Source organism: Panthera uncia, chromosome D2, assembly GCF_023721935.1.
Source record: "Panthera uncia isolate 11264 chromosome D2, Puncia_PCG_1.0, whole genome shotgun sequence".
NCBI lineage: Eukaryota > Metazoa > Chordata > Mammalia > Carnivora > Felidae > Panthera > Panthera uncia.
In genome coordinates this window covers 46418333-46432080 of record NC_064818.1, presented here as the reverse complement: position 1 = coordinate 46432080, position 13748 = coordinate 46418333, and the positions used below count along the sequence as shown (strand labels likewise).

Genomic DNA, 13748 nt, shown 5'->3' with positions numbered 1-13748 from the left:
CCGTATGTTTTCACTCTTATGTGGATCCTGAGAAACTTAACAGAAGACCATGGGGGAGAGGAAGGGAAAAAAAAAGTTAGAGAGGGTGGGAGGCAAACCATAAGAGACTCTTAAAAACTGAGAATAAACTGAGGGTTGATGGGGGGTGGGAGGGAGGGGAAAGTGGGTGATAGGCATTGAGGAGGGCACCTGTTGGGATGATCACTGGGTGTGGTATGGAAACCAATTTGACAATAAATTTCATATTCAAAAAAAGAGTAAGGAGGAAACCTAGCTTATCACAATATCTCATAACTACCCAGTCTTTGGGTTTAAGAGAAACCATGTCTAAATGTTGGGGGCTAGAGGCATGGTTACATGACTTGGTTGTTCAGAATCAATGAATAAACATTTAATGGGTGAGTCAGTTTCCCTCTCACTCTACCCACCTGACAGAAAAATTCTTCCTTCTGCTCTTAGTCATAAATTACCCTTCAATATTGTTTTCTGGGAATATTTTTGCTACACCAGAAGATTTTGGTGTGATGGAATTACACCTGTATCCCCTTTGCAATCACTAGAGGAACATTGTTTTGTTTTGCTTTGTTTTGTTAATGCCAGTGTGTACCTAGAAGCCAGATGAATTGATATGTAATCTCTGGGGAACGAATCTGGGCATCCGTTGGAAATCAGTGCTCTAGTGAGTAAGTCACCATAATTAAATTGTACTTTACTTAATTCTTTGATTTAGCTAAACCTATTACAGTAACTATGCATGACCCACAATACAAACTTAAACATAACAAGTCTCTGCTTTAAATATGTGACCTGTTAGGTTGCAAGTATCCTCATAGTCAAGTACTCACCAAGAAGCAGCTTACAGGAAACAGTTTCTTTGACAATATGCTTCTCTTTTCTTCCGACAAGCCAGGAATTTTCTCCTAGGCTAATGGAACGCAGGGTGGGGAAGAACACTCTTAAATGAGACGTACTTTTCCTTGAACTATTAAAGAAATCAATAAATGCCTTATGTCTTAAATTAATAGGAAATGATTAAGGCTGATTTTTTTTTTCATGGAAGACAGAGATTTCTAAACTCTGGAGGATTGACAGTCATAGTTTTCCCCTATAGCAACTGGACTGATAAATCCTAGATCAAGACAATAGAAAGTATCACAAATATGCACCAGAATTTGCTGATGCAACCATTTAAAATTCCTGAACATATTTATATCCAGTCTATGGCATACGATGACCCAGTCCATCATAAACATCAAATTTGGTCAGTTATGCATCCATAGCACAAGAAAGTCAGGAAGAAGAGACAACAAAGGTCACTTTCCTTTGGACTCTTGTTAGTCACTTTCCCATCAACCAGTTGCTCCCCACCTTACAGAGTAGCTGAGGATCATTGCAGTCATAAATGAGAATACATTCAAATGCCCTGATGATATATTTACTACAGGATTATTTACCATCCCCAATGAGACACACAGGGTCCAAAAGGACAAACCTCTGGAACACTGAGAATTCATTTAGAGGAGTATGAAAAAAGGAAGCAGGAACTAAAATCATAAGAGTCCCAGAGGACATTTAATTGTCCATATTTGGAAATGAGAAATTTCAGCAGAAATATAACATAATTGCCATTTCACTGCATATGGTAACATACAACTGTCATTATCAATAGCCCACACAATTCTTTGTACAAGTCTTCAAAGGTATATTTTCCATGAGTGGTCTAGAATGGTAAAATTTACAAAATCCCGAATTGCGTATGTCAAGAAAGACAAGCTTAAATTTTTACAATTGTCTTTGCTTGTTTCCCTTTTTAACTTGGTATTTTATTGAATGAGGTATAATTTACATTCTGTAAAATGAACAAATTTTAATTGTACAGGTTGATAATTTTCTAAGTATATAAATAGCCATGTAACCGCTGTTCAAATCAAACTATAAAACAGTGCCCTCCTTAATACCATCACCCATTTAGCCCATCCCCTGTCCACCTCCCCTCCAGCAACCCTCAGTTTGATCTCTATAATTAAGAGTCATTCTTATGGTTTGCCTCTCTTTTTTCTCTCTCCATATGTTCATCTGTTTTGTTTCTTAATTCCACATATGAGTGAGATCATATGATATTTGTCTTTCTCTGACTGACATATTTCACTTAGCATAATACACACTGGCTTCATCCACATAACTGTAAATGGCAAGGTTTCATTCTTTTTTATGACTAATATTCCACTGTATATATATACCGTATCTTCTTTATCTGTTCATCAGTCTATGGACATGTGGGCTTTTTCCATAATTTGGCCACTGTTGATAATGATGCTATAAACATCAGGGTGCAGGTATCCCTTTGGATAAATATTTTTGTATCATTTGGGTAAATACCTAGTAGTGCAATTTCCATGTACACATGAAAATAATGTGTATCTTCAGGTGCTAAATATAACAATCTACAATTATCAATTAAGTGCATTTAGTTGATAGTCATGCAAATCTCTATGTGTACTGATTTTTTTGTCTGTTTGTTGTATTAATTACTGAAATAATGATGTTAAAACCTCTATATTTGTGGATCTTTTTACTTTAGTTCTTCCAACTTTTCTTTCATGAATTTTAAGCTCTATCATTATGTGAATATACATATAAAATTATGTCTTCCTGGTGATTTCATTTATCATTATAAATTTACCTCTTAATCTCTGAAAATACACTGTGAAGTCTATTTTTTTAATATATATTACTATGGTCACACAAGCTTTCTTTTGCTTGATGTTTCTTGGAATTTCTTACTGTATATATTTAAACGTTATTCTTATAACCAGCACATGGTAAGGTCTTCCTTTTTACCCAATGTAGTTCTCTCTCTCTCTCTCTCTCTCTCTCTCTCTCTCTCTCTGTCCCCTTTTTTAATTGGAGTGCTTAGTCCATTTACATGTAATGTCATTATTATAAGGTTAGATATAACTCTACCATCTTTTTATTTTTGAGAGGGGGGGGGAGAGGGGTGGAGGGAGAGGGAGAGACAGAATCTTAAGCAGGCTCCACACCCAGCATTGAGCCTGATACAGGGCTTGGTCTCATGACCATGAGATCGTGACCTGAGACAAAATCAAGAATCAGTCACTTAACTGGCTGAGCCACCCAGGTGCCCTAACTACCATCTTGATGTTTCCTTTTATTTGTCCCCTGCTATATATTTCACATTCTTCTTTCCTATTTTCTTTTGAATTAAGCATGCATTTTCAATATTGCATTACAATCCGCTCTATTATCTTTTAAACAGCTTTAAGTGATCATTGATATAAATGGACATATTTAAAGTGTATAATTTGATACATTTTGGCATGTTATTTTTTTTAATGTTTTGGGTTTTTATTCAAATTCCAGTTAGTTAACATATAGTGTAATATTAGTTTCAGGAATAGAAATTAGTGATTCATCACATACATACAACACCCAGTGCTCATCACAACAGTGCTCTCCTTAATCTCCATCACCCATTTAGCCCATTCCCCACCTATAACAACCCTCAGTTTGTTCTCTGTAGTTAAGAGTCTCTTTTATGGTTTGCCTAAGAGAGCCATATTGTTTTAAGGGCTTGGTGATGGGTTTTGAGCTCAGTCAGGGTAATGAAATGCTTTATCACTGGAACAAATTGTACATCTACCGTGGATCATTTGGGATTGTCTTCTTTTCTGGATGGGTCATAATGGGGATTGTTTTTCTCAAACTGTGTGTGGTCTGGGTAAGCCTCCTTCATAAGCTTCACAAATTCTGTGATATTTGGCTCTTTGCAGTTGCTATGGTAGGTTTCTCCCCCCAGCTTCATGGCTTGAAGGAAGTTCCAGGCCTGTCCTGGTAGTTTTGAAACACCATCCCAGTATGCTGTCTGCTTGGACTGTGCTTTAAGATGCTCAGTACTTAAGTTTACAGCTACACCTTTCTCTGGTTGGCTGTCTGGCTCTGACTTTCATCAGCCAGTAACTGTTTAGGTACCTCTCACATTTTTTAAGGGCTGATCTTCCTAGGGTTGAAGTTACCTACTTTAGCTGATGTCTCTGCTAGTTTCTTCATCTTAATATGTTTCCATGCTGGCCTCTTATTGTCTGGCCCAGCAGGCTCAGCAGCCCAGCCAGCCTTTTCCAGGGACTTGGCATGGCATTTTCACATGTTTAAATACTGATGAAATCACCACCATAATGAATATAATGAAGATATACATCAATCCAAGTTTCCTACTGCCCCACTGTGATAATTCCATTTTATCTCTTCTGTTGGCTTCTTAGCTATAACTTTTTACTTTTATTTCAGTGGTTGCTTTCGTGTTTACAGTATACATCTTTAACTTATCATTACCTACCTCCAAGTGATAGTTTTACCACTTCACATATAAGAACCTTATAATAGTATACTTTTATTTCTACCCCCTCAGCTTTTATGATATTGTCATATATTTTCCTTCCACGTATGTTATGAACTCCACACTGCATTGTTACTATTTTTGTGGAGTCTATTATCTTTCAGACATTTAAATAATTAAAATAAATATCTTAAATACCTACCATATAGTTACTATTTCCAGTGCTCTTCATTCTTTTTCATAGCTCTGCATATTTTCATCTGGTGTAATTTTCTTTCTCTTGGAAGGACTGACTTTATCAGTTATTATTCTGTAGGCTTGCTAGTGATTAATCCTTTTATCTTTTGTAAGCCTTCATTTTTGACAGTTTTACAGGTATCAAATTCTAGGTTGGCAGATTTTTATTCACAGTCCTTCAAAAGTGCCTGTATCACTGAATTCTCATTTACTTCTTTCCAAAGAGAATTTTATGTCATCTTTATCTTTGTTCCTCAGTATGAAACATGTAATTTTTCCTTTTGGCTGTTTTTAAGATTTTCTCTTTATCTCTGGTTTTGAGCAATGTTTTATGCATTTTGGTGTGGATTTTTTCATGTTTCTAGTGCTTGGGTTTTGCTTAGACCTTTGGTTCTGTTCTCAGAAAATTTGTAAAATTTTGGCCATCGTGTCCTTAAATCTTTTTTTGTCATCCCTCTCCACATACAAACTTCTGTTTCAGAAATCGAATTATATGCTTGTTGGATTGCCTGAATTTGTCCCATATTTCACTGATGCTCTTATCATTTTAGTTGGATTATTTTTTCTTTGTGTGTGTGTTTTTAAGTTTCTATATCTTCGAATATGCTAATTTTTCATCTGGCATGTCTAATATTCTACTCATCTCATCTATTAAAACTATTCAGTAAAATTTTGAATCAAAAAAGTGCAATTTTCTTTTTTAAAGCCATTTTATTCAATTATGATTAACATACAGAAAGCTGTGCACATTTTCTTTATTCATTCATCCATCAATGGATACTTATGTCATTTCTATATCTTGGCTATAATAAATAACGCTGCAGGGAACATGGGAGTGCAGATATCTCCTCAATATCTTCATTTCGACTCCTTTGGAGATATATCCAGAAGTAGTATCATTGGATTATACAGTAGTTTTCTTATATATTTTTAAATTTTCAACCATTTTTTATTCAAGTATAATTATCATGCAGTGTTATATTCATTTCAAGTGTACAATATAGTGATTCAACAATTCTATTTTTTTTTTTCAACATTTTTAAATTTATTTTTGGGACAGAGAGAGACAGAGCATGAACGGGGGAGGGGCAGAGAGAGAGGGAGACACAGAATCGGAAACAGGCTCCAGGCTCCGAGCCATCAGCCCAGAGCCTGACGCGGGGCTTGAACTCACGGACCGCGAGATCGTGACCTGGCTGAAGTCGGACGCTCAACCGACTGCGCCACCCAGGCGCCCCTCAACAATTCTATACATAACTCAGTGCTCATCATGAAAGTGTACTCTTAATTCCCTTCATTTATTTCACCCATTCCCCCCCGCTCCCCGCCCCCACCCTGCCACCTCCTGTCCAGCAATCACCAGTTTGTTCTCTATTTAAGAGTCTGGTTTTTTGTCTCTCTTTTTTGTTCACTTATTTCTTAAATTCCACATAGAAGTTAATTATATGGTATCTGTCTTTCTCTGAATGACTCATTTTGCTTAGCACAATATCCCCTAAATCATCCATGTTGTTGCAAATGGCAATATTTCATTTTTTTTGCCTGTGCATTATTCCATTGTGTGTGTGTGTGTGTGTGTGTGTGTGTGTATGCACCAAAGCTTCTTTATCCACTTATCTATGGATGGACACTTAGGTAGCTTCCTGAGGAACCTCCATATTATTTTCCACAGTGATTGCACCAGTTTAAATTCTCATCAACAGTGTCCAAAGTTCCCCTTTCTCCACATCCTCACCAATACTTCTTTTCCTTTCACTTTTTTATGATAGCCATTCTAACCTAGCTTAGGTGTGAGATAATATCTCATTGTGATTTTGATTTGTATTTCTCTGATGATTAATGATGTTGAACATCTTTTCATATACCTATTGGCTATTTAAATGTCTTCTTTGGAAAAAATGTTTATTCAGGTCCTTTGCCAATTACTTTATTTGAGTTGTGTTTTTTTAATCATTGATTTGTATGAGTTCTTTATATATTTTGAATTAGCTGCATGTGGCCCCAGATTTGGCCTTGACTCCTGTCACTAGCTTGCACCACTGGGCTCACCTTCAGCTAGGCCCCCAAGCTGCATGCTACAGCCCAACTGCCATCACCAGCCTCCACTGACATGTGCATTCCTATGGGGAGACCTTTCTGCCAATAACTGTACTGTTAATTGGCCATTCTGGGAAAAATCATTGACAATGTGATGCTTTGAGCAAAGGGAATATACCAAATGTCATAAAAAGAGATAAGCCTACACAAAAAAATACTTGGAAATTTTTATATGTGCAAAGGGTGAACAAAAATGTGTTACTTGAGTAGTCTATTCTTCAAATTCATTAGTAATTGTATGCCAGAAATCTTCATAACACAGTCAATTATTATGCCTGAAACCACAGAATAATGTGGTCAGAGCAAAGCATGATAGCCAACTATGCCAAGCAAACACCAGCTCAAGGACTTTTCTTACTGTGTCTTGTGTCCAAATCTATCCTTTCCTACCAAAATCTTGAATAACTAAATTATAGTTGTAATTCTTCATTAAAATATCTCATCACTTGCACAGCATAGGAAACCATCAACAAAACCAAAAGGTAACCTACTGAATGAGAGAAGATATTTGCGTATGACATATCCAATGAGGGGTTAATATCCAAAATATATTTAAAAACTTAACACCCAAAAAAGCCCCCAAAATAATCTGATTTTAAAATGGGCAGAGGACCTGCACTGACATTTTCCCAAAGAAGACATACACATGGCCAAAAAACACATTAAAGATGTCATGCGTGAACTTAACACTAAACAAAATTAAAACAAACAAAAACATCTCATCATTTTCTCTTTTCTACGCTCAAGTTGTATTTCTATTACAGTGTGTCTTTGTGTAATGTTTGGTATCAGCCGTGTCATTTCACACTAGTACTAATAATGGACAGCCAGAGATTATCACATCAAAGCTCTCATTTCACAAATAAAGATACTTGCTTATAGATTTACTTAGAAAGACTCTACAGTCACAATCAGACTCCTTTCCACCTTTGGTTAGATTCCCCTCAATTCCTTTTCTGTAGTAGGTAAACAATCTTAACCACTCAATTCCTTGTTCCAGAAATCATAATGCTTCTCTCTCTCTGGTACTCCATCCTCGGGTCTTTAGTACTGAAATCAGTACTAGCAGATGAGCATAACCAAAGGAAACTTTCAATTTCAATTAGAGACATTTATGTATCTTCATTATAGTGTAAACTAGAATTGTAAAGATTTATATTCTATTTATATACAGACAATGCACAATTGAAAACAATTGCATTGAGTCATTTCAAGTAATGCTATTAATATCATGACGGTTATGTACATGTGTCCTTCAAAAATCAATATAGTGACCATGTTACATCTATCCTTGAACCAACTTGATATTCTTAATTCTTGTGAATTTCATTTTCCATCCCTATGTACTTACCACAAGTAGATACATGAAACCACACCTTCTCAACTTTGAGATTTCACATGCATCAAACAGAATCATGGATATGAGACTCCTCATTAAAATTTGTTGAATCCTATCGAGTTAAAACTCATGAACAGAAGATCACAGAGCAGGAAGATAATTTCATTTCAATATGAACAAGAATGTTAGAGCTTTCAAGTAGTGGATTACATTGGATTATAAGATAAATTGGCCCTTATTCTAAGAATAAACGAGCAGAAACTTTAAAAACACAGTTGCAAGACTATGTAAGAGGTTCCAGAAATAGGATGGAGATTGAATTAGATGGAGAAGAGGCATTCTCCCTCTGACAGTCTATGGTTCTATTTCTGCAATCTAACCCTGGACAGAGCATCCCTCAGAGCCTGATGGACCTGCTTGTTCCGCAGAGTGTAGATGACAGGGTTCAGCATTGGAGTCACCACCGTGTTCACAAGGGCAGCCTCCCTGTTAGAGTCCAGCCTGTTTGTTTGCTTTGGTTTCACGTATATAAAGACACAGCTGCCATACATCAGAGAGAGGACAATGAGGTGAGAGGAGCAGGTGGAGAAAGCTTTGTGTCGCTCCTTGGCTGACGGAAGTCGCACAACTGTGACTACTATGTTGCTGTATGCAATGATGGTTATGATAAGGGATGTCAAAAGGATAAACAAAGCAAGGATAAAGGCCAACATTTCAGTAGATCTGGTGTCAGAACAAGAGAGATGAATCAGTGGCCCAAAATCACAAAAGAAGTGAGGGATGACATGGGAGCCACAGAAGGATGACTGGGAAAGCATTATAATTGGAACCACCATGAGGACAAATCCCAAAGATAAGCAGGCAGTGACCAGAAGGAAACACATCCTTGGGTTCATGATGGTTGAGTAATACAGAGGTTTGCAAATGGCCAGGTACCTATCTAGGGATAATACCGCCATAAGGAAGAAAACAGTTGTTCCCAGGAAAAGAAAGACAAAGGCTTGTGTGAAGCAAGCCACAAAAGAAATTGATTGCCTCCCTGACAGAAAGATGGCCAACAACTTAGGAATAACAGTGGTTACAAAACAGCATTCAAAAAAGGAGAAACTGCGGAGGAAGAAGTACATGGGTGTCTGGAGGCGATGGTCAGTCCAGGTAATGGTGATTATGAGTGTATTTCCCATGATGGAGGCCAGGTATGCCAGCAGATGTACCAGGAAGAGAACCTTTCCAAGGTTCTGGACAGCAGGAAAGCCCTCCAGAGTGAATTCCTGAACTTCTGTCCAGTTTCGTGTATCCCCTATCACTGACTTTTCCATTTCTTCAACTCTCTGAGCTATTTTGTAGAATATCATGACTGAAGAATTAAGAACTTTGTGAAACATATAAAACAGTGTCATCAAATGGATGAAGGGGAGTGGGAGATACAGTCTTCCAGTTATGGAATGAATAAGTCACAGGGATGAAAGGTATAACATAGGGAATACAGTCAATGATATTGCAATAGTGTTGTATGATGACAGAGGGTAGTTACACTTGTGGTAAACATAGCATAACATATAGAGTTGCTGAATCACTATATTGTATACCTGAAATTAATGTAACGTTGTGTGTCAACTATAATTTTTTTCAAATTTAAGAAGGGGAAAAAACTAATAAAAAATAAAATAGTATAAGCGTGGTGACTGGATTTTTTAATTATTTTAAATATTATATTTTATGTCTAGTTTTTATACTTTATTAAGTAAAAATAAATTATTTTATCTTGAATATATTTATGTTAAATGATAAAAAAAAAAAGAACTGTGCACATGGTTACAAGTTTTCATAAAGGATAATGTAATTTTAAGAGTGTTAGCCATTTTTTCTGTACTCTATTGCCGAGCAGGAAAAAAAAACCCTTCTTTTACTTTTATATCTGATCATGCAACATATTATTGGTAAGATACCACTGATATCATCAATATCATCAAAGGGTGAATATTGCAAAAGGAAAACTGTAGCCTTAGGGAAAAAAAAAAAACTACAGTCATGAGTAGGTCATCCCACAAAAAATTATTCCCCCATGATGTCCTTAGGATTTTTTATCCATATTTGATGTCATAACATTACTTACAGGAAAACTTCCTATGGTCCCAGATGCAGCCCTCTAAAGTGAGAGTACTAGAGTATCAGATGGACTTTAATTATACTGTGGGAGATAGAAGCCAGGTCATTTTCCTACAGAGCTTGAGACCAGTCAGTAAGAAAGGAGAGTTTTCCCTTCCTCCTGTGCTAAGTGGTCAGTTCTAAGGGAGAATCTCTATCTTCTGACCCTTTTAGTACATACTTTTAGAGATACTAGCCTGAGGACAGAAAGAGAAATTACATGCCTTGACTCTGGCAATTATTTTCTGATTCACTGTCTCTTCTACTGTCTACCTAAATAAAATACTCCATTACCCTTTAAATCCATAAACTTCTCTATGTGAGGCTTTGTCGTTCTGGTCAACTAGTGTTCGTCTCAGATTTCTGAACTAGTTCTGATTTAGCCAAACCCCATTATTTTAAGTATAGCAAATCAGCTTGAAGAGGAACGGATTCTGCTTCAATTTACAATAAATTTAATGGCAAAATAACTCAATCACACTAAGGCCATGTACTTACCCAGATGCAACTCACAGTAAGCAGAACTTGGTATCCCTCTCCTCATTCTTCCAGCAAACCAAAATGCTGGTCTAGGAACTTAGAAGTGTGTGTGTGTGTGAGAGAGAGAGAGAGAGAGAGAGAGAGAGAGAGAGAAACATTTGCATTTGAAATGACCCTAATTTGTCCTAGAGAAAAGTCCAAAATGTGCATCACGTTGACTAAGCATGCTTCTTCATACAAAATCAGAACTTACCAAAACTGGGGTAAACCAAAGGGAAAGCTCCATGGCAATCCTGCCTGATGAAATCCTGGGAAAGAAAGGAGATCACATACATATAGTCCTCAGTGTTCTACTGGAATCTGGGAATGAGTTAATTTGGAACTCCAAAAAGCTTTCATACCTTCCTTGCAGGCTCCAGGTTCCCCAAACTCGCATTCTGCTCCTACATCAGCCACCACCAGCAGGAGACCCTGCTTGCTGGGCAAATGCTCTGGGGCATGGTGGAAGACATTAGCCTCCTCACTCAAACTGGTCTCTTGTACACGGTATTCTTCTTAAATGAATTCCAGGGCAGGTAAAATGCATTTCCGCTTCCTGACCTCTCTAGGTTGAGAAGAACACACATGTCATTGGAAGCCGAGATGAAAGTGAATTTAATTTTCACCATCATATTTTTAGCAATGGACTCTCTTAACACCAATCAGGATCAACCAGGGCCAGGGGGCGGGCCCCAGACATCCTAGGCCTTGTTAGAAGACAGAACAAAGCTATTTAGAGGTCAATGTCCCTCTAGGATCCCTATGGCTACTAATTGGGCATTGTTAAAAAAAAGAAAATTATAATATAAAAATCATAGCTACCCTTTCATTACGTACACAAATATAATAACATGGACTCCCAAATGTCCATTATCCTCCATGAAAATCTTCAAAGATAGGGTACATATAATCCTCCCAGAATTTACAAAGTAAATTGCATTATGTTACTAAGGTAGTAACATACCAACTTCAGTTACTCCCAACTGCATTATGTTACTAAGGTCGAGTTGAAAGCTCAAGTGGGAAATCCATCTGTGGTAATAAGATGAAGCTCTCTCTTACTCTGCCAGAACAGTGTCAAAGAACACCAGATAAAACCCAAAGTTTAAATAAGAGCTAAATGCCCAGGTTTCAGTTGGTAATAATTTGCCATACCAAGAACAAGGAAGAGCTCAACTTAAATAAAAGAAGACAATTAATGTACATCAAGGTATTAGAATTACTTGACAGAGTGTGAAGCAGCCATCACAAAAATGCTTCAATAAGCAATTACAAACATGCTTGAAACAAATTTAAAAATAGAAATTCCAGTCAAGAGGGGCACCTGGGTGGCTCAGTTGGTTGAGCGTCCGACTTCAGCTCAGGTCATGATCTCACGGTTTGTGAGTTCCAGCCCCGCGTCGGGCTCTGTGCTGACAGCTCAGAGCCTGGAGCCTGCTTCTGATTCTCACTCTCTCTCTGCCTCTCCCCCATTCACATTCTGTCTTTCTCTCCTTCAAAAATAAATACACATTAAAAAAATTTAAAAAAAAAGAAAGAAATTCCAGTCAAGAAATAACAGGCATAAATTAGAATGAAAATTCCAAATGAAAACTTTGGAACTGAAAAATATCATAACTAAATTTCTTAAAAAATTCAATGGATGTACTGAACAGCAGCATGCAGAAGATAAAGGAACAAATCAATGAACTCAAGATAGAATAATAGAGAGGCGCCTGGGTGGCTCAGTCAGTTAAGTGTCCAACTTCGGCTCAGGTAATGATCTTGCAGTTTGTGAGTTCGAGCCCCGTGTCAGGCTCTGTGCTGACAGCTTGGAGCCTGGAGCCTGCTTCTGATTCTGTGTCTCCCTATCTCTCTGCTCCTCCTCTGTTCACTCTTTCTCTCTCTCTCTCTCAAAAATAAATAAACATTTTTAAAAATTTAACAAGATAGAATAGAAATTACCAATCTGAAAGAAAATGGACTGAAAAAAAAGATATAACCTCATGGACCTGTGGAACTATAACAAAAGATCTAACATTTGTGTCATTGGAGTCTGAAAAAGAGGAGAAACAGAGTGGGACTGGAAAAGGACTTGGAAGAAACAAAGGCTGAAAACTTCTTAAGTTTGGCAAACAATACAACTTACAAATTCAAGAAGATGAATAAATTCTAAATAGGATAAATTCAAAGAAATCCATACCAATACATGTCATATTCAAATTTCTGGTAATTGAAGAGAAAGAAAAATTTGAAAGCATCAAGAGAGAAACAACACATTACCCAGGTTCCCCAAACTCGCATTTGTTCTTTACTCGCAGGGTAAAGAACAATTCAAATGACAGTAAATTTCTCATTACAAACCATGGAGGCTAGAGGAAGTAGCACAATATTTTTCAAGTGCTGAAAGAAAAGTATTATCAATACACAGAATCCTACATCCAGTGAAAATAACCTTTAGGGATGAAGGGGAAATAAAGACATTCTCAAATGAAGGAAAACTAAAAGAATTTGTCACCAGTTTATCTATCCTAAAAGAATGACCAAAGGAAGTTCTCTAAACATAGGAAATGATACCTAGAGCAACCACTAAAAAGATATAAAAAGATACACTCAAAAGCATTATAGATAAATAAAAATTGAATTATTAAAAAAATTCAAGTAACCCACATGAAGACAGGAAAAAGAAAACATGGAAATGAAAAACAAGCAGAAAACAAAATGTAAAATAGCACACTTAAACCCTAAAACATCAAAAATTACATTAAATATGAAAACACCAATTTAAATATTGATAAAATGGATTTTAAAACATCATCCAATTATATGATATCTATAAGCACTCACTTTGAATACAGCAATATAGGCAGTTTGAAAGTAAAAGGATAGGAAAAGACTTCCATGCAAATACTTATCAAACGAAGGCAGGAGTGGTTATATTAATATCAGACAGAGGACACTTCAGAGCAAAGAAAATTACCAAAGTCAAAGAGGGACATTACACAATAATGAGAACGTCAATATATCAAGACACAGCAATCCTAAATGTGTGCACCAAACAAGAGAGCTGCAAAA

The 13748-nt window shown here is 36.7% G+C and overlaps 1 protein-coding gene and 1 pseudogene across 1 annotated transcript; both read right to left on the bottom strand.

Moving 5' to 3' along the window:
- Window positions 1-3294: 3294 nt before the first annotated feature.
- LOC125933362 (thymocyte nuclear protein 1-like) lies at window positions 3295-4151 on the bottom strand (annotated as a pseudogene).
- A 4238-nt stretch (window positions 4152-8389) lies between these two features.
- On the bottom strand, window positions 8390-9747 carry LOC125933348 (olfactory receptor 6C74-like). Its single transcript, XM_049646355.1, has one exon. It carries the CDS (start codon window positions 9425-9427, stop codon window positions 8390-8392), a length of 1038 nt encoding a protein of 345 aa, XP_049502312.1. The 5' UTR covers window positions 9428-9747.
- Window positions 9748-13748: the final 4001 nt, after the last annotated feature.

Bases quoted from the DNA above. Each gene is read 5' to 3' on its own strand.
- LOC125933348 (XM_049646355.1), bottom strand. From the start codon at position 9,427: ATGACACTGTTTTATATGTTTCACAAAGTTCTTAATTCTTCAGTCATG.